The 21,372-nt window shown below is 41.1% G+C and overlaps 1 protein-coding gene across 1 annotated transcript; it reads left to right on the plus strand.

The window, feature by feature from the left end:
- The first annotated feature begins 3,807 nt into the window (after nucleotides 1-3,807).
- On the plus strand, nucleotides 3,808-12,895 carry LOC114662338 (ras-related protein Rab-39B). The gene is made up of 2 exons (XM_028815731.2): nucleotides 3,808-5,298; nucleotides 10,349-12,895. Exons 1-2 carry the CDS (start codon nucleotides 5,084-5,086, stop codon nucleotides 10,773-10,775), a joined length of 642 nt encoding a protein of 213 aa, XP_028671564.1. The 5' UTR covers nucleotides 3,808-5,083; the 3' UTR covers nucleotides 10,776-12,895.
- The last annotated feature ends 8,477 nt before the right edge of the window (nucleotides 12,896-21,372 follow it).

Raw genomic sequence — 21,372 nt, forward strand, 5'->3', positions numbered from 1 at the left:
TGTTATACCCTTGATTTCCTGTTTCATCAGCCATTTGTGTGTTGCTGTATAACCTAACTTGAACAGAAATATCTCTCAACTGTGTGAGCAAAATCGTTATTTTTAATATAATGAATATGTGTATTTTTGCCTTTTTCATGGATATATTTGTACATTTACATTTATTTGCTTGCCAGACGCATTTATTGCTTGCCGACTTACAAAAGAAGAAAAAATAATTGCGTGACATTAGGCTAGGGCCTGTTTCTTCAGTAAGTATAATAGGCCAGGTAGCAAAAGTTGATTGCCACAAGTAAAGCGATGTAATAACTAAAAATTTACAATAATAGATTACAATCAATACTGCAATTAAGCTTAAACATATTAGCCGACAATATAAAATATTACAGAGCAATTTTTTTTCTCCCTTTTAATTAGACAGATATTCACAGAACACATGGGCCTAAAGTTGTTCCTTAAATCTATTGAGGGAGTCAGCAATTAAGGTGAAAGTAGGCAGCCCATTCCACCAACTAGGAACTACACAGGAAAAGAGTCTGGATTGAAACTTGATACCACACAGAGGCGGCATCACTAGATGCTGTTTCCTGGCAGACCTGAGTGGGTGATTAGGTATATAGCACTTCACCAGTGTGTCTGTATACTCAGGTGCTGACCCTTTGATTATTCTGTAGGCAAGCATCAGGGATTTGAACTTAACACGTGCTGCTACAGTACATGGAGCCAATGTAGTGACCTGAAGAGAGGAGTGACATGCCTGTCTCAGCTGGTTAAATACAAGATGGGCTACTGCATTCTGGATCATCTGCAGTGGCTTGATAGCACATGCAGGTATTCCTGGCAGAAGCGAGTTGCAGTAGTCCAGACACAACACCAAAACCTGGACAAGAAGTTGTGCTGCATACTCTTTTTTTGACACTAAACAGTGTCATCTCCAGACAGAAGAGCAGCTTCAGCGACAGACTGCTGTCACTGTCCTGCTCCACTGACAGACTGAGGAGATTGTTCCTCCCCCAAACTATGCGACTCTTCAATTCCACCCTTTGGGTCGGGTGGTTGAGGACAGGGGGGTAAACGTTAACATTATTCAAAGTTATTGTCTGTTATACCTGCATTTTTATTACTCTTTAATTTAATATTGTTTTTGTATCAGTATGCTGCTGCTGGAGTATGTGAATTTCCCATTGGGATTAATAAAGTATCTATCTATCTATCTATCTATCTATCTATCTATCTATCTATCTATCTATCTATCTATCTATCTGTCTACTTTATCAGCTAACATCTGATCTTGCAGATGTTGTACAGTGCAAACTTGCATGAATGAGAAACAAGAGAAATGTGGTCAGAAAAAAGACAACTGCTCACCATTCACCACCCCATGGTTGTGTACTGATCTGGCATGTGTTACTGACAGTGAGCCAAGCTGTACATAGATGGGGAGTTGAACAGACTGGCTGGTTGAGATCACAAGCTGGTTCAGGTTCAGCTGTAGATGGTGGTCCTTCATCAAGGTTGAGATAACAGAAAGACATGCAGAGTCTCTATCTGATACCATATTGTCCACTGGAGAGAATGACAGGTACAGCTGTGTATCATTGGCATAGCAATGATAAGAGAACCCATGGGATTGGATGGTGGAGCCCAGCGAGGCTGTGTACAAAGAAAAAAGTAAAGGACCCAGCATCGATCCTCCCTGTGCATGTCTGATGTGCCTTTGACAATTCTCCTCGCCAGGACACGCTATAGCTGAGCTGAGTGAGGTGTTAATGATGTGTGTAATTGCAGGAATGAGTGAGGGGGAGATGGCCTGAAGGAGATGTGAGGGGATAGGATCAAGTGGAAAGGTAGTAGAATAATTGGAGAGGAGGTTGGAAACATCAGTGGCAGAGCATGGTGAGAATGTGTAGAATGTTGGGTGATGGTTAGAAGGAGGTATAATGGGTGGCAGCAAGAGTGAGACCTGACTGCTGATAGTGGCCACCCTATCCTGGAAAAGATCAGCAGAAAATGAGGTTAGGGGAGGAGGTGGAGGGGGTTAAGAAGAGAAGTGAAAGCAGAGAGCATGATGGTAATGCTGTTAATTCTAGTCTGATAGAACCTTACCTTTGTGTTGATGGTGGCAGACAAAAAGGATGCAAAAAAAGGATTGATACTTAAGACAGGTCTGTCAGAGCCTTTGACTTCCTCCATTTCCTTTTGGTTGTCCCGAGTCTGTTGATTGTGGAGTGCTTTGGAAAGAGTGTTTCGCATGCGGCCCTGGAAGAGAGAGGGCAAACATTGTCAAGATAGGAATACAGAGTTGACCACAGTGTGTCTGTGGCAGTGTTGATGTGGAGAAGTGGTCAGGAGGATGGAGAGCAGAGGAGACCATAGAAGAAAAATGGTTGGGAGAGAGGGAGCGGAGGTGTAACTTTTTTTTGTATTAGTTCTCCCTAAGATATTGTTATCTGTGTATGAAATAGTCCTCTAATCTCAATACACAGTATACAGTATCTATGTTGTTTTTTATGCATGGATATATATTTACCCTTCACACTTCCACGTAAACCCTCCCCTATTTTGCTTTTATTTTCTTTGGATATTTATTTTTAACCATATGGTCAACTTAAATATGTCATGTTGAATTTGATTATATTTTCTAAGTTTAACATCTGTATTTCTATTTATTTTTGTATTTTCCTCTCCAATTAATGTCCATTATTTAATATACTATTTTTCTCCATTATTTATTTGGAATACATAGGATATTTTTTTATCACATTTAAGTTCTCTGCTTATTCTTTTCTTTTTGTTGGCTGATTTTGGCAGTACCATTCAAGCTTAGTCAGGTTGGGTCTACTGACAGGTTTTCATTCTGTATACATCTGCCCAAAGAATAAGTACGCAAGAGATGCTGGGTATATTTGAGAGCTGAATGCTAATTTAGAATTTCCAGCACTGTTTAAATGAAAATAAACCAACGCTACATTGCCTGGATCAATAGCAACTGCTAAACAAGGCCTTCCAACCTCAATTTGGTTAAGTCCAAATTCAGAAATCATGTGGACAAGACTAGCTCTCCGATTGTCTGATTCATTCAAAAGGAAAACATTTCACTGTGAACAAAGACAAATACATTGCAATCTATCAAAACAAGGGATCAAAAAGGAAGGTTTTGCTATAAAACCCAGAAGCTGAAGACGCCTAGAATCAAAAGGGTATGTTAATTTTTCTTTTGTTACTTAGAGATCTGAATACATACATACGTCCAGTGTATAAAATAATTGTAAGTTATAATAATTTTTGGGCTCTGGATCATAATAATTATACTTTTCCTTTCTGAACGTTTAATGAGCAAAAAAGAAAGTGACCTCTGGTGCCAGACGATCAGCTCTACTGGTGTCCTAAATATCTGATGCACAATAGACACCTTATGAAGGGAAAAAAAAATAGATTCCGTTTGTTTAGTGAAGGTCATTCTGTGCTTTCCAGTCCTGTCGATTTAGACATTGAAAGTGTAGCTCTAAATTAAACAGACACTTGGAGTCTATGTGAATTTGAGATTTGGGTTAAAAAGGATTGCCAGTTTTTATAGCATTTAACGATTAGTGTAATTAGATTATGAATCCTTTACAGGATTACGACAATGCAAAATACGTTAATGATCTACGACCAGGTTGGATGCGACTAGTATAAGATTCAAATCTGCGTACGTTGTGTAATCAGAAATGGTGGTAACAAGGGTGCATTTTTTTAAGGCGGCACTCTACAGGGCACTACGGTAACGTGCGTCAGAGCGGCGTTGCGTCACGGGCGCGCCTAGTGGAGTTATTACGGGACTGGTGCTGATGTTGTGGATGAGTCAGGCTGCATGATGTTGATGTCGCTGCCATTTCATCAGCAATTTTAATTCTGAATATATTGGGGGAAATAAACATATTTCTTTAAAATGATATATCAACGTAAACGACACTGGAAACAATTTACAAACGAAAACTCGCACTGTTTTGTTAAATAAATGCTGGGCTGTTAAGAGAGCAATTAACCCGGTACGCGGCCGAGTGCACCGATTTATGAAGAAACATTAGGAGTTATCTGGAGAAACGCCGACGATCCCCTCGCACCTTTTAAGCCGGTTATTTTCGTCTTCCTCACGCGGAAGAAACTCCATGATTTCGAGTCATTGGACGTTTGGGAGAGCAACAATTTTAAATTGGAAGTACGGTGGACTGTTGCGGTTTTCGAGGCGAAAGTCGTTGCCAAGGAGCCTCGCAGCATCGCTTAAACCGGCGAACAAGCGCAGAGGATCGCCGGGTATACTGTGCACTCCTGGAAACGCCCCGCGGCTTGCGGCAGCAGCGTCTATCTGAAGCATCACTTGCACATCGATATATGTTTATATCCTCAGGGGGCATTTCGACAGCAGATCTGCATCCGGCGATACATAGCTTTGAGATAACGCAACGGTACATGCACGAAAACGGCAGCGACTGAGCTCCAAAATACACCGTTGCAAACGTGTTACTGATATTTGCAAAATGGAGGTCGACTGACCTTGGAGACTGCCTGCAATAACAACGAGAGAGGCGAACCTTTCAGTTTTTGGCCTCGCTGCGCCCCAAGCTTTCCTGCGCTCGAATCGATTTTGGAGGTGAGGGAGGGAGGGGTGGCCATATTTTGGCTTTAGAGTGTCACGAACGATCAGTCAAGCTGCGGCCACACACCGAGACGCTAAAAGAACAGTCGGCCGAGGCTGGGAATAAATGGGCTGCACGTGCACACCGTGAAGTCCCACTCCTTGTGGAATTTCACACGCCACCAGCACTTCGGACAATTTTCGTGCGCTCGATAGACTTCGGTTATTTGTTGTTTGGCTGACAAAAATAAACAACTCGGTGTCACGACTAAGTAGCAGCTTTCGCAGCGGTGTCCGAGCAGATCGGTCCGCGGATTTGCATCTTTTGTCTCTTTATTCGGATGTTGTATCCGTGCAGCCTTGAACCGGAATGCCCGCTTGAACTGTCACTGTAGATCAGCTGTCCATCACGGTGTCATCGAACCCTCACCCCTCCTCCCAGGACGAAACACAGGGCCTGCAAACATGGAAGCAATATGGCTCTATCAGTTCCGCCTCATTGTGATTGGCGACTCAACGGTGGGAAAATCGTGTTTGATTCGCCGCTTCACCGAGGGACGCTTCGCTCAGGTGTCTGACCCGACGGTGGGGGTTGACTTCTTCTCGCGGCTGGTGGAGATCGAACCGGGCAAACGCATCAAGCTACAGATCTGGGACACGGCGGGCCAAGAGCGCTTTAGGTAAAGTACGAGTGAGGGGCAGCGGTGGTCGGCAATGGGCCGGGCTGTGGTGAGTGTTGGTGTAAATCAGCCGAGAGGCAGCAGTGAGGTTGCCCTAATGTGTTACTGCTTGAATATACCAAGGAAGACAATGGGAAGTAGTGCATCTTGATTTTTAAGAGTTCGTCTTCCAGTGATCGCAGATATTCAACTCAGAAGAAAGGAATATGCATATATACTCAAGTAAATATATAGCGTACAGTATGAAAATAAATCAATTCAGTATTCATGTAGCAGTAGTGGTACCAATCTACAGTAGACGCCTGCCTTGTTCCCCATGTTGCCTTAATGGGCTCCCGCCCCCACGCACTCCACTGGATTGAATGGGTTGGAATATTAATGGGCGACTTATGTTACAGATATAATCAGCAGTGGCAGAGACACATCAGTGGCCAGCCTGAGTTGTTGGTGCAGCAGCATCCCATTTTAAACATGTTTACACACACACACACACACACACACATATATATATATATATATATATATATCAGTATATATATATATATATATCAGTATATGAAAGAGAGAACTGATTGATAGATCTTAAGAACAGTTTGATTTACAGCTCATTTTACATGCACATTTCTTGATTTTGCTTTAGATTTCAAAACACTTTTTATTTTTGTTTATTATATATTTTCTGGGTTTGTCATGTAATAGCGCTGTGAAAAGGTATTTGCATGGAGTGATTTTCTGCATTACTGCAGAAAGTCAGCTAGTCTGATGTTTTACTAGTTTTAATGAGACAAGTCTTAGCCTATAAAATAGCAAAGTTTAGTGTTTCCTCCTATTTTCTGAAAATTTTAATTTCAACAAAAATACAACCTGAAATTGCAGAAATAAATAGAATTCAAGTAAAAGATTTGGTTCAACAATACTAGCAAGATGGCACAGTGGTTAACACTGCTATCTTATCTTGGGTTCGACTCCCATGCCCAGTTGTTGTCTGTGTGGAGTTTGCATGTTATCCCGCCGTCTACATGAAATTTCATTCCAGTATTCAAGTTTTCCTTTCACATTCTCGAAGACATGTAGGTAGGGTAAATTAGCGACTCTAAATTGGCCCCATGTAAGTGTGAGATCATGCTTGGTCCATCTATCCTGTGCTGGTCCAGGGCTGTTTCCTGCTGTGTGGCCAATGTTACTGGGATTTGAAAATGTTATATTAATTAATGTTACATTATTAAATTCAATATTTGATTACTTTGCATAACAATCTGGTCAGAGCAGTTTATTATGAATCTAGAAACTTTGGTCCTTGTCATCAGATAGAATTTGACAAAACAAAAATGTTCTAGAGGCCCAGCATGCCAAAATAAATAATAATTTAAAAAAAGAAAACCTCTTGCATCTATCTATCATTATGGAAACTGTATCACAATCACCCTGTTTGTTACTCTATCCAGTCCCAGCAAGAGCTATATTTTGCAACTGGAGAAGATTTGGTTTCTGTAGCCAGGAATGTATTTCTGGGGAGATGAGAAAGTCCATGAATCATAACTTTGTCCATAATCAACCAGTCGGAATCGTCATAAAATATATTTTGGAGAGATCCAAATCCACTCCTGACTATGCCTATGATCCATAGTCTGTTTTCCCAGAAGTGGCCATCCTGCCTAAATATCTCCAAAGGTTTCAATGAAGTCACAAGAATTCTAGGATGAGTCCTCAGGATTGGTCCTGGAGTGCCACAGTGGGTGCAAATTTTTGTTCCAATCCAAATCCTTAATTAGAAGCCAATCCATGTCGAAAGCAGAACTTATTTAATTTGACGGCTATTCTGCCACCTCAGATCATTTTTATAATGTAGGTGGTGAGCAAAAGAAGATATATAACACTATACACAAATGTAGAGAGAACAATAAACCATATAAATAAAAGGGTAAGCATTAATGTGCAGTTTATAGCACCAAATGATGTGCAGTCTCTCACAAAAATTGTAAACCCATCCGTCAGTATTAACATTTCTTGAATTGGAAAGGAATGTACTAAAGCAAAAGGCACATCATAAACAAGACATGGTTAAAAACTAAAATCATATTAACGTGCAGGCAAACCTATGAAAGTTCCCATTAAATGAAATTCCTGCACTTTTCTCCACAGCAACTGTCCAAGATTGAGAAAGCAACCAACTAGCTACACTGCTGGGAAGACAGTTTGCATGAATTGTGGGTAACTGGCAGAAAAGGCAACATGATACCTTGAATGTGAGTGCATTTGTCGCTGCACACTTTTATCCTGTTCGCTTTAGTTGCTTGTTTTTAATGACCGGTAACCAGTCATTTCCAGATCCAGCACTGAACAGCTGCTTTTTGGTGACATCTGCCCAGTTTACTTTTACTTTAGCTCTTCCCATTTGTCATCATGACTGTTTGCATGTCCATCCTTCCAAATGTTGTTTAAAGGTCTCCTGACCAGTATGGCCAGTCTCAGAAGATAATAGAAAAACCAGATGTTGTTTGTCACGTGTTATGAACAGGTGTGTAAACAATGCAAGTTTACAAGTGAGATGCCACCATTTGGACTTGTTTGGTAAGCTAACGGTTTAGTTGTTTTATGTCAATAGCGACTGGTCTGTTTCTTCAGACCCCATTACACTCTTTAACTAAAAATCAACATTGCATTTTAAAGAAGAAATCTGTTTTATATGTCAGTTGTACTTCCACTTAACTCTCATTAACATTCTCATATTTAATGCTTAAATATTTAATATTGAAATATATAGGGAAATCTGTTTTACATGTCAGTTGCACCTCCACTTAAGTCTCATTAACATCCTCATATTTAATGCTTAAATATTTAATGGGAAGGAAAACTCCCATTGTTAGTATCTGTGAGAATTATACTCAATTGATTTGGGGTTTTCTTAACCTGTTGATCTTTTATGTACACCCCTACATCATCTAGTTCCCTCAAGGTGCCACTGTTTTCCTTAAACATATTCTTTGTTGAGAGTGCTTTAGACACATTATGGATTTTGTATTTAATCCACATTATATACTGAGAGCAATGAAATCTAAAGAAGCACAACAGAAGGGGGCTGGGAAACCAGTCGGATCTCGCATTTCTTTTTGTTTTGGTGAACAGAATCATTTGTAAGACAGATCCTCTGTTACGACATGGATTATTTTTTGCTGCATTGGTCTCTTTCCATTCATGGATTTTGTTCAATGCCCCCCTCCCTGGCCAACTGCCTCCTTTATTTGCTTTTGGTACCAGGACAGAGCTTATGGATCTAGGTCTCGCAAGCGTCTGGGTTGTATTCAGTTCAGGTCAAGTCAAGCTTACTGTTACGTGTAGGTAATACATGGAGATTGTTACTTGCGTGTCTCTTCAGAACAGTTAACAAAAATACAGTACAGTATAAGAAATACCTGTAAATATATAAATGTATACATAATATTCAGTATATATACACAGTATATATATATATATATAATATACGGTTTATGTTTGAATTCATATTATTGACTCAAGAGGTGACAGTGGTAAAAATCTGGCCCATCAGATGTTCTTCTGAAGGCTTCACCTGTTCTTGTGCCACCATCCACTGTTTGTTCATACTGATGGAGCACTGGAAGACTTGGTCTCTGATACATAAAATCCTAAAAAGCAGGAATTTTAGGGAACCCTCACAAGACATGGTTCAGTTTTGATTTCCATCATAATCGACCTGTCTTTACAGTTAAGAAGTCATAATACTGTTGGACACCAACATAGGGTGATTTTGATTTTATTTTTCCCATTACTACTGTTGCCTTTGATCCATGTTTAAATCGTGACTTAAACACACGTGTGGCATGTGTACTTCTCTCTACTTTTTCTGGGTGCTGTGGTTTCTCTCCGTTTTGTGAAGGTTGTTGTCGGTGCTGGCCTGGTTTGAGTAATTTAAAGGATGATGATGGTCTCCATGACACCAGTTTCATAGGTGAAATGGCTTCTCATAACCTTTATTGAAGGATGGCAGTGGTAGAGGTAGTAATCAATGTCTAGATCTGTTTTTGAATTCATCTAATTTCTTCATTCTGTTTCTTGCATCTGTTCTGGATCAACACTACTGTCCCACCATTTTAGGGAGAAGCTTGGCCACCAGCTATTCAGGTTGTATGTCCTCCCCATGTCCCTGTGACTATCCCGTGGTTTATTACCACATCCCAAAATGTGCATGACCTTAAGCTGACATTTTTTGAACGAGTATGAGTGTGCCCAGCAGTGGACTGGCATCCCATCCATTTCTCCAACCTCTCTGTGATCCTGTAATGGAAAGAGGGTCCAGAAAATGAATGCATACGTTTTATTGGCTAAGTGGACAAGTGGAACTTGCATATTGTTTGCCAAGTCAATGTGTGGCTGCAAAGTAAGACATTTAACTTGCCTGTAGTCTTAATTCTAGACATTTATATAAAAAATAAGTGCAATGTCACAGAGTTCACTGTAGAAAAGTGTGACTACACATACAGTACATTCATGGGGAAAAAATAAACTTTTTTTTTTTCATGAACGAGTATTCTGTTTCCATATTGCTCAGGTAAAAATTGAAACGTTTTAGGGAGGTTTCTTCAGTATCAAGAGTAAAAAAGATTTTGCCAAACCGACTTGGGGGAAACCAGGTAAAGACGAAGGATGGATAGACTTAGTCTGCAGTTACTTAAATTTCCTGTAGTTCATGAGTAATGGAGATCTGTGAAAATATGAAGGAGTATTCTCTGCTATCTGAACGAGTCATCTTTTTGAAATGTCTTGCACTGTTATCAAGAATGTGTGGCTGAAGGATCAGAATCACTTTTATTCGCTGGTAGTTAATGTACAGGAATTTAGCTTAGTAGGTTTGGAGTCTTCAGTGTTCCGTCAGAGACAAATTAATGATAGACGTTCCTCTTTGTATATAAACATGGGCTTCATTGTCTTCTTCAGAGCTCCTGTGGAGGTATTATGCATTGTGCATGTAAGTCCAACTGTCCACAGTGTCAGACTCACCTCTCACTCTCGCTTTTTCTCTATTCTCCCACAGGTCCATTACCAGAGCTTATTATCGCAACTCAGTGGGCGGCCTTCTCCTGTTTGACATCACTAACCGACGCTCCTTCCAGAATGTGCATGAATGGTTGGAAGAGGCCCGCAGTCATGTGCAACCACACCAGATAGTTTTCGTGTTGGTAGGACACAAATGTGATCTGGACGGCCAACGGCAGGTGAGCCGACAGGAGGCGGAGAAGCTGGCGGGAGCTTATGGCATGAAGTACGTGGAGACATCAGCCCGAGATGCCATCAATGTGGAGAAAGCTTTCACCGATTTGACGCGTGACATTTTTGAGCTCGTCAAGCATGGAGACATCACTATCCAGGAGGGCTGGGAGGGCGTCAAAAGCGGCTTTGTACCAAATGTGGTGCATTCTTCTGAGGAGGTCACAAAAAGTGACCGCCGCTGCCTCTGCTAATCTATTAGCCACAGGGCCCCTCACCGGACCCCTGCCAGGTCTACAGTAAGCAGAGAATCATGGGTCTTGTCATCCAGAAAGCAACGTTTTTCTCTGTGTGTGCTCTTCCTTTTACTTTGCTAGCAATGCATACCGTGTCCTTTCCTTGGCAGCTTGGGACTCAGAAGTGTTCTGGGTCTCCAAGGATCTCTGTTTCTTTAACAAATACAGAAGTGTAACTTGTGCACAGAAGTTCCAGATGACTTGAACAATGGTGACTGATGGGTAGCTTAACAACTAACTAAGAAAAGCTGCTTTGAATCACTAGGCGCCATAGCAGGGTGTTTGGCGAGGGTCTGGGGTTTCAAATGTGTTCTGTAATGAGCAGTAAATCTCAGGGTCCGGAAAGTTTCGGAAATACCAAGAAATGTCTCCGCATCACATAAGGCAAGATGAGCAACATCTGACCCCAGTTATTTGTGTTATTTTAACGGAATGTTTTAAAATAGGCTTATATTTTATATTTGAAAGGTGGTGGTCAGCGTAGTTCAATCTGAATTGGAATGGGGAGGAGACCAGAGGTTCATTTTTGTTTTTTGACAAGCCTCCCGAGTTTTCTGGCTGCAGTAGAAATGGCTGAAATGGTCACTTTCTGTATTTTGTTTATTTTGGAGTGCTCACCAGCCACCCACGTGTAGGATCTTTATTGTCTGCGTTCACAAATAGTGAGACAGTGGCATGTCCTGTTAAGAGCGGGGACCATCTGCTGTACCCACGCCCTCCCCTAAATAATTGTTATGGAGAGCTGGCTCAAATTCTGTCAGTAATCAACTTAAGAAAGGTGCTAAGGTCTTTAACTTTCAGTTGGAATTGCGCTATTAATAGACCAAGAGAGAAGCTACCATCTTCATTTTGTAATCATCAGCCTGAACAACAAAGTGTTTTAATAATCCGGAAGTTCTAAATCCAATCTTCCTGATTTGGGGCGTCCCTTACTAGGATAAAAGTGTCCACATCTGCTGGCTCGCTTTTGATTTTTCTTAAGGCGCACAACATGATGCAGATGAAGATGATGGCATTGCGGTTCCAGCTCAGTGACCAGCGATTCCAGTTTGCCTCGATGAACTGTGGACAAGCAGATGTCCTTCCTTTGCCTGGCCTCTCCCACAACAGACTTTTAATTTTCAGCTCCCAAGCTGGTGGTGGCTGCTACCACCCGTGTCCGTTTCCTCAGCAGCTTAAACGTCTGGTGCACAATTCCAAGAATTGTTTCTTCTGCAATGAAAAATGAATTTTTGCTCCATATTGGTTTGATGTGAAGGACTAATCTCTCTCAGGGTTCCTCCTGCAGCAGGACTGCAGCTGTCGGAGGCTCCTTTGAGGTCATGGGTGGGTAACCACGAATGGTGCTTTACCATCACCAGCAGGTGGATGGGCCGAGCTGTGAAGATTCACCAGCGCACGCTCTCCTTCTTAACCCTGGACTGTTGGGGAGGGGAGAATATCTGGCAGCATTTCTTTAAATCTGAGCCTTTCCAAGCGGAAACCCAGCCGCAGCTTTCTGTACTTTTTTAACCACTGAGGCTCCTTTCTCAATGTTTTGACGTTAGAAATGGAAGATTTAAATTTTTTGTTTATTTCATTTTCGTGGGCCGTTTATCCTTTTGCCATCAAACAATGCTGAAATGTGAATTTCTCCCGGCTTGCTGTGTCCAATAATGTGTAAGTGGATACCTGCCTGTAATTTAGCCAGAGATCTGTCATGTGCTAAAAACAAAACAAAACCCGAATAAAAGTGTAGTTGGTATTCTCCTTCTTTCATCCCTCAAAGGATGCAGAGTGCGAACATTTTAGTTTTGCAGTTTGTGTACCGACTTGAGGCCTTTGGACTTGTGCGGCGGAAAGCTTTAAGAATTGCAGTCTGGGTTTGAAGGGAGGGGTGGAGGTGGGGAGGCTGTCAATAAAAGCCCCGAAGAGTGGGGGGTCTTTGGCTAATCGATGAGGAGGCAGCGGGCATCATTTTATAATAGAAATGTTAACCTGGGCTGACCAAATTCTAATTAAGGCTTACTAGAATTTCTTAACTAAATATTTAAATGAAAGTAGCTGTTGAAGTAAACATTAAATCATTTTGAATGTGATGAACGTGTGTAATGAAGATTTATTGACCTGTCGTTTTTTTAAAGAGGGTCGTCTGCAAGTGACATTTTAAAGTGTGCACGTCTGAGCGTAGAGATGCTGGTTCTTGTTGTTTTATATCTGACTAAAAATTCATCATTTTGCATCCTTATAACATTGCTGCTTGTATTTTTATGAGTTTATGTGGTAATGTCGTGACATTTTTTTTATCCATCCATCATTAATTTTTCAAACTGTCTTATTGCTATTCAGGTCACAGGGAGCAGAGCCAATCCTGGCAACATCAGATGCAAGGCAGGAAGCAACTTTGAGGAAGGCACCTTCTCTAAATATGTTATATTAATATAGGAATGCTATAAAACGGTGACACTATTAATTCCACATACCGTCATGTATTGAAATACTACAAGTGAGGCTTGTTATTTAGAGGAGCATTCAAGCAAGAGAAAGGAGTGCATCAGGTAAGCTGTCGAGTGCGTTCTTGTAGCTAAAATGAAGTTCCGCGTTTTAAAACGTTCATGTTTGTCATGGTACCATGCAGTGATGATGTGTTAAATGTTAGGTGGGCTTCACGCGAAGACTTTACTAGTACATGTTTGGACTGTCGGAGGACACCCCGTGTACACAGAGCAAAAGCTCATCACAAACAGTGGACCAGGCCGGGTTTAGATCTAAGAGACGGCAGTGTTAGCCACTGCAATATGGGTTTCAATGGAACTTTGTAACAAGACTGCAGACACACATATAAGATTTTCTCTGTGCACAAAACAGTACTACTAAGGTTACATCCATGCTACTATGCTTTCATTAAAAGATGGTGTCTTTAATCGAAAACAATCTCTGCCCACACTAAAATAATTGAAAACACAAATGACGTAGTCCTCTGCCTACACTGGACACACACACACACACAGAGTAGATGTCACAACCAATGATCCTTGAAGGAGTGGTAACGTCTCTGGTATCACAAAGCCGTAATGACAGCTAATATATTTCCCTCTTGCATGAGGACACACAATTTAAACCGAACAAAACGCTATTTAGATGTATTCAGGTAAGCAACATGACAGATGCCATGGCGAGAAACTCTTCTGTGTCTGCTATGTTGCAGTATGGTGTTCTTCAGTGAAGGGTAGCCAATCAGGGAAGGGCCACATATTAAGTACAAACCAATCGGAGCTCAATTAAGGTGTGCGTTTCAGCCCAACAGTGTGGCTGTGATTTCAGATTTGTATGGCCCTGGAGACATTTTTTGAGTAAAGATCGTTCACGATATCGGCACAGAAACAGAATTTGGACAACAATAAATAATCTCTGCATTCACTGGTATATACAAAAAGAGAAGGGAGAGTCCTAACTGAGTAAGGCTTTATTGACACTGCTACGTTTCATTTAAAAACACATTAGTGTCCATTTTTGTCTTTCGTTCACACTGTCTCGCCGTTTTCAACCCTAAAAACGCTTCCCAGAATCATATACAGTATTTCTAAAAGTACAGCCTCAGCATTTCAAATCGGGAGGTCGGAAACCATTTTCTGAAAATGCAGATTCTTAATTGCGCTCTGATTTGCTCATCAAAACATCTTTGTCTCTGATTGGTCATCTATGGAAGAAAACCATATTCGGGCATGATGGACATGGAAGAGCTGCTGACCTGTATGCATCTAAATTGTGTGTGTACAGTTCGAATCCGCATAAATGCACAAAATGCAAATAATTTACCAGGCACTATAGTTTTGTGATAAATCTCATGGCTGGCGGTGTTAATGTCTCTTGAAGCACAAGCCCAATGTAGGCGAACATCTACGTCTTGTGCATTTTCACAAAGAAACTTTTGTACATAATGTGAAAACGCTAATGTGGATGGAGATTGTTTCTGTTTAAAAACGGCGCTTATCAATGAAGACGTAGTGCTGTGGACATCCGCTTAAAACAGACACGATAGAAGGTTGATCAAAGACTGATATATTGTTAGAATTCAACTTTAAAAGATGGGCAGGAGAGCGCTGCTAATCCTTTCTACAGACTAAGCCTGCCATTTGTCTCAAAGTGCATTTGTGTCTGGGATTATCCCAAGATGCTTAGACCTTTGGACAGCCTCTACTGCCCAAGCGTCGAGGATAGTCAGTTGCGGGTGAGCGGAGTTTCCTCTAAAGACAATAATCCGTTCTTGAACTTAAGATGCAGAGAAGACTTACTACACGAGTGGAGGTGACCATGAATCTCTGGGTGTTTTCATCAAGCCATCAACAAATTATAAAATGCATGTTTCCTTAAAATTACTGCAATTACTGTATGGAATGTAGAAAAGGATGAAAGACCACAGTGCTCCATGCAGACAGCATGGCAAACAGACGACATTCACGTTCACTTTTTGAGTCAGTCACCTTATTAAGTAGTATAACATAACAGAAGATTCTCAAATCTATTTTGTCCAGTTTAGGATTATGGTGGCCAAAGTCCACCCAGCGGCATTGGGCACAAGGAAGGGAAAAAACCTTGGAGAGGATGCCAGCTCATCACAGGGTCTCCACAACTACAGGGGGGCCGATATACAGACACATGGAGAACAAGCAGGCATAGCATTCATACCCCAGGATGCTGGATCTGTGAGGCAGCATTTCTAACTACTGCATGGCATTGTCACCCACTGACACTCTACCAAGTTAAAATCAAATTCAAATTGTTTAACAAGCCACCAGGGTGGTCATAAAGCTAACGAGGAGTCTCTGGACACAGGTCTTGCTTGAGTAGTGATGCCCTCCAACAAGTGAAGCAAACTACTGTAGCACCAATGGGCCCAGACCTGAGTGGGAGATGCTCCTCAGGTGGCCAAGACCTTTCTGAGGGGGCAGGAATACCTGGAGAAGCTGGAAAAGCAGAGCCACCAGCGGCATTATGGGCACCGACACGGCCTTTAGTGGGCACTCTCATCAGGTCTCCAAGCCCCTAAAGCTTATCAGCCATGATGTGTGCTGCCAGCAAGTCTTGAATGTGGACCCTGGTGTTGAGTTGGCTCATGGAGCTGGGGGATACAGGCCAGTGTGGATGAGCGGGCAAAAGGGACAAAGAAATTGAAGATCTGAGTGGCATTGCAGAAGTGGCCACTGTCTGGCATTCAGTGTAAAGGGGCAGATTGCTCTGTCCCTCGTAGCCCCCACCAGCTCATTATGGTATCAGTGGTGTCCTCTGTCTCTCTATTAGCCTGCTAGGCACACTCATGTAACCCTTACATTATCTGTGTCATTGACTCCTATATAAGGAACTCAGAAAATGTTATTATCAATAATGTCAGAGCCACTGATCATTTCAAGTTTTATTGTGCTTGTCTTTAGTTATGTGGATGACTGAGGTGTGCTTTTATAGCTTGAAGACCTTCTTCTTTTCTAGTGACAGTAAAATAAAAAAATGGACCTCAGCAGCTCTGCACGAGATTTCGAAAAGCTTCCACTACTGCTGTCTGGAACCAGACATTCCTTTGCCTTCACCTTACTGAAAGTGTTCTCCATAATCCCCTTATCAGTAACCTCCTGCCTCAAGCATTCATGCCACTCGCTCTCTAGCCAGAATCACAGACTTCAAATCTTAAACAACATCCATTAAACCCATTAGCTGAATCAACATTACAAGTAAAACCACAAGCACTTAGAAGCCGGTGATTACTTAACTGATGCTGGCCATTTAAAGGTTTAATGGCTGACCAGGCATTAAAATTATTTTCAAAGTATTTGTGGACAACTTCCACTCAACCATCTCTTTTTAGTCTGGTTTACCATTTTATAATAGCAGCTGTTAAATCCCAGCATGCCTCACTGTGGTCGCCTTGTTTAAAGGACAGTGTCCTTTTGTTTAATAGTAACGGTGTGAGCTTGCAGATCTTAACGCTCCTAACTGGAATACGCGTGGTGAGAGACAGCAAGAGAACTGAGGTCAAACAAATCACCAGGGGCCTCCTGTATAAACGGTGCGTACGCACAAAAAATGTTGCGTAAGCCCGTTTCCACACTCACATCATGATGTATAAAACCTAAACTTGGTGTATAGTCACGCACATTTTCACGCTAGCTAAATGCTTGGCATTCACAAGTTCACTGCTCGGTTTTGCAAACTGGCAGCACCCAGCGTCAAAGCAGTGCTACTGTTCCAGTGTGGTTTCCTTTTCTTTTTTACATCCACATCCCTGACGCGGCTTTATAAACACACTGAAATTAACTGCATATTGTTTATTAGTTTAAGGCATCTGATTGTAATTGACCTGTAACAATATAATGGCCCACAGAATGGCCAAACTATTCCAAATACCATAGCTGCTTTAGCGTTGTTCCACTCAATGCACCACTCAGACTATTTATTCCACTGTATCTGAGTGTGCAATCTGATCGGAAAGAGAATTATCGGTATACAGCATCAAGCACACGCTGCCTCAGCCATGCTGCCTATTTGAACTGCTCTCATTCGGCAAAAGCATCAAAGCCTTTCCTGTACGGACTTCGCGGTTCAGAAACCGTTTCATCCCAAGAACTATAAACGCACTCAATCAGTCCATCAAGTGCTCCTTGTAGAACTGTTTGTACTTACAAGAACAATTACCTCACTGTAAACTTGCGATAGTTATAATATTGCACAACCTGCGCCACTTTATAAAGCACGTATTTGCTGACGATATCATTTTAAAATGACATGCAGCAAAATATGTTTATTACATTATACAGTTGAAATGTTAACATCATTGAAATAATCTATATTGTTAATAATTAAATATGTGAGGACACGGTGTCACAGCACTAGCTAGTTCAGGGATTATTCTGCCCTGTGCTGTATTCTTGCTGGGGCAGGCCCAACACTTGAAGGACAGATGGATAGAATAATTAAACATGTACTACAAAGATATTTCAATGTTCCTTAAAAGTTTTGAAGAATTGGAGTTCTAAGCTTACAGATGGCTTAACATCTATTACAGAGCTGATTGTGTGGTGATTGGTTACTTGGAGAAAGAAAAGGAAGGACAGGAATTTGAGGTTAGTATGTTTGAAAGAGACAGTACTGCTGCAGTAAATTATTTCATTGAAGGTCGCGCATGGCGCAGCAAGCATCTTGTGGAATGTAGGAACAATCTGTGGACAGGGTGCCAGCTCATCACTATCACTGCGCCACCGTGTTCCCATGTTTAATACATGCTTTAACTCCTATCATCATGAAAATGATGTCAAGTATATATCTCAGTATTTTAATTATTCAAAGAGCTGTGATATCATGAATATAATGGATTCTGTGTCCTGTCGGAGGAAGAGAAAGCCTGTTTAAGAAGCACGTAGTGATTCACACACAGAGCACAAAGAAGATCAAATACAAAACAAAGCATTTAATGTGTTACTTTAGTTATGATGGTATTTGAGAAACTAGTAAATTAAACGATTTTAAGTTGAAGTTTATGATGTTCTACTTTAATGACAAAATAAACTATGTGATTAAAGTGGAAATTTCAAGATTAAAGTTGACATTTCGAGCTTTTTTCTCCCTGTGTCCCTATTTTTTTTTCTTTTCTCTATACCCTAATAAGCTTTCATATGACACTCAGACAGTGGGCTACGACTTGCCTTTTCATGACAACTTCTTTTTTATTTTGGGCACTGTGCGACTTTGTGAACTTGAGCTTTCGAGTTTCTCCAACACTCTATGTCACTCGATCAACTTCCTTTTGGTGATTATACCACTGTTTAAACCAACAAATAGTAAGTTTTTCTTTGCCTCCACTTGGTATTCGCTGAAATTCTTTTATTTCCCCCCGTGCTTTTGCCATTGTCTTTTCACAGAACTCTGAGCTTAAGGGCTATTTATACTGATTTGCATATTCAAAGAGGTGTAATTCTGGGAGGAGTTTGGGTGGGGCAGCAGGCGCGTGTTACATGCGTTACTTTTAATGCTGACCAGGATTTATGGAGCGGAAGAACGTGGAAGTTGGACAGCACACAGATTTATGCATCCGAATTTTTTTGTGCGTAAGTACATTTCTGCTTTTGTCTGTATGCCATGTTATAGTGTGAATTCTACGCACGCCGTTATGCATGATGCCACAGGACCAGATAATATTTACCCTCAAGTTCTTAAGGAGGCCAGAGAGTACCTATATAAACCCTTGATGCATATTTTTAGGAAGTCACTGTGCACTGGGGAAATTCTGGAAAATGGCAGATATTGTCCCATTATATAAAAAGGGTGACTGTCCAGATATAAGTAACTATAAGCTTAACATTGGAAAATTAATGGAAGGAATTGTTAAGGAAAAGATTGAGCAGCACATGGCAAGTACAGGAGTTTTTCTGAATAGTTCAGAAGAGGGAGGTCGTGTTTTACTAACATCCTGGAATTCTATGAGGACACAACAAAAAGATATGATCGAAGTGAAGCATATGATATTATTTATCTTGGCTTTCAGAAAACATTTGATAAGGAGCTACATGAGAGGTTGGGCATCAAACTAAAAAAAGTGGGAGTTCAGGGTGATGTTTTTAGATGGGTGCAGAATTGGCTCAGACACAGGAAGCAGAGGGTGATAGTGCGAGGAACCTCATCAGAACTGGCTGATGTTAAGAGTGGTGTTCTACAGGGGTCAGTGCTAGGGCCGCTGCTATTTTTAATATATATATATATATATATATATATATATATATATATATATATATATATATATATATATAAATGATTTAGATAAGAATATAAGTAACAAGCTGGTTTAAGTCTGCAGATGATACCAAGATAGGTGGATTAGCAGATAATTTGGAATCTGTTATATCATTACAGAAGGACTTGGGCATCATACAGGCTTGGGCAGATTTGTGGCAGATGAAGTTCAATGTCAGTATTACACATAGGAAGTAAAAATGTTAGGTTTGAATACACAATGGGTGGTCAGAAAATTGAGAGTCCACCTTATGAGAAGGATTTAGGAGTCATAGTGGACTCTAAGCTATCAACTTCCAACAGTGTTCAGAAGCCATTAAGAAGGCTAACAGAATGGTAGGTTATATAGCACAATGTGTGGAGTACAAGTCCAAGGAGGTTCTGCTCTACCTTTATAATGTACTGGTGAGGCCTCATCTGGAGTACTGTGTGCAGGTTTGTTCTCCAGACTACAAAAGGGACATAGCAGCACTAGAAAAGGTCCAGAGAAGAGCGACTAGGCTGATTACAGGGCTACACAGGATGAGTTTTGAGCAAAGATTAAAAGAGCTGAGCCTATACAGTTTAAGCAAAAGAAGATTAAGAGGAGACATGATTGAAGTGTTTAAAATTGTGAAGGGAATCAGTACAGTGGATCGAGACTGTTATTTTAAAATGAGTTCATCAAGAACACGAGGACACACCTGGAAACTTGTTAAGGGTAAACTTTGCATAAACATTAGGAACTTTTCCTTTACACAAAGAATGATAGACACTTGGAATACGTTACTAAGTAGTGTGGTAGACAGTAAGACTTTAGGGACTCGACTTGATGTTATTTTAGAAGAATTAAGCGGATAGGACTGGTGAGCTTTGATGGGCTGAATGGCCTATTCTCGTCTGGATTGTTCTGATGTTTCTGACTACCAGTGAGGCACATCTGGGATGGGCAGCCATGTCTTAGCAGCTCATGAGCTCTGAAAGACAATCTCGAAGTCCAGTCTGAGGGCCCACATGGCTGCAGGTTTTGTTCTACTCAGTTGAACTGAATTGATTGCTGTTATGTGTAAGCCAGAGTTTCCCCTCTCTCTTACGCTTAAAATTCCCTTTTATTAATATGTTTTGAGTCATTGATTGTTAATATTGTTATTTATTTTTATCATTTGCCTAGTTATGTAATCTAGCCACTGGTAGTCAAACCAGCCCAACTTGCCGCTGGTCCCAGGCCCTAATCAATTGAACAGGTTGCTGTCATGTAGGGCATCCAGCTGCAAAACAAAGCCAAACCCTTAATGATGGAATCAAACCAATCAGCTTTGGAGAATGCTATGGTACACCTAATAGGCCTGACCCCTCTGGAAAATGAGCGAGGGCTCCTGGACCATGGGCATGTTTTGCTAAAGAAATTGGTCCAGAAGAAGAAGAAGACAAGGGAGGGAAAAGAAAATGGTACGTTAAAGGCAAGAGTGGGGACACTGAATGTTGGGACAATGAGATTTGATGGAAAGGAGGAAAGTGGGAGTGTTGTGTGTGCAGGAAATGAGATGGAAGGGGAATAAGGCAAGAGAATTGGGAGGAGGCTTTAAGTTGTAAAATGGAGCAAATGAGCAAGGGAGAAATGGTGTAAGTATGGCACAGGGAGAAACTATTGGGCATGGCCCGGAGTTATGATGATGTTTGTTACTTACCTAATAATGAAGCAATAGAAACAACATAAATACCTGGATAGATGTGCAAACGATCAAATCGCATTTGGTGTTGGAAATGGTCGCCTTCTTCTTGCTAACACAGATGGACACGATCCACCCTCATGCTTAAT

The sequence above is a fragment of the Erpetoichthys calabaricus genome, chromosome 12, assembly GCF_900747795.2.
Source record: "Erpetoichthys calabaricus chromosome 12, fErpCal1.3, whole genome shotgun sequence".
Classification (NCBI taxonomy): domain Eukaryota; kingdom Metazoa; phylum Chordata; class Cladistia; order Polypteriformes; family Polypteridae; genus Erpetoichthys; species Erpetoichthys calabaricus.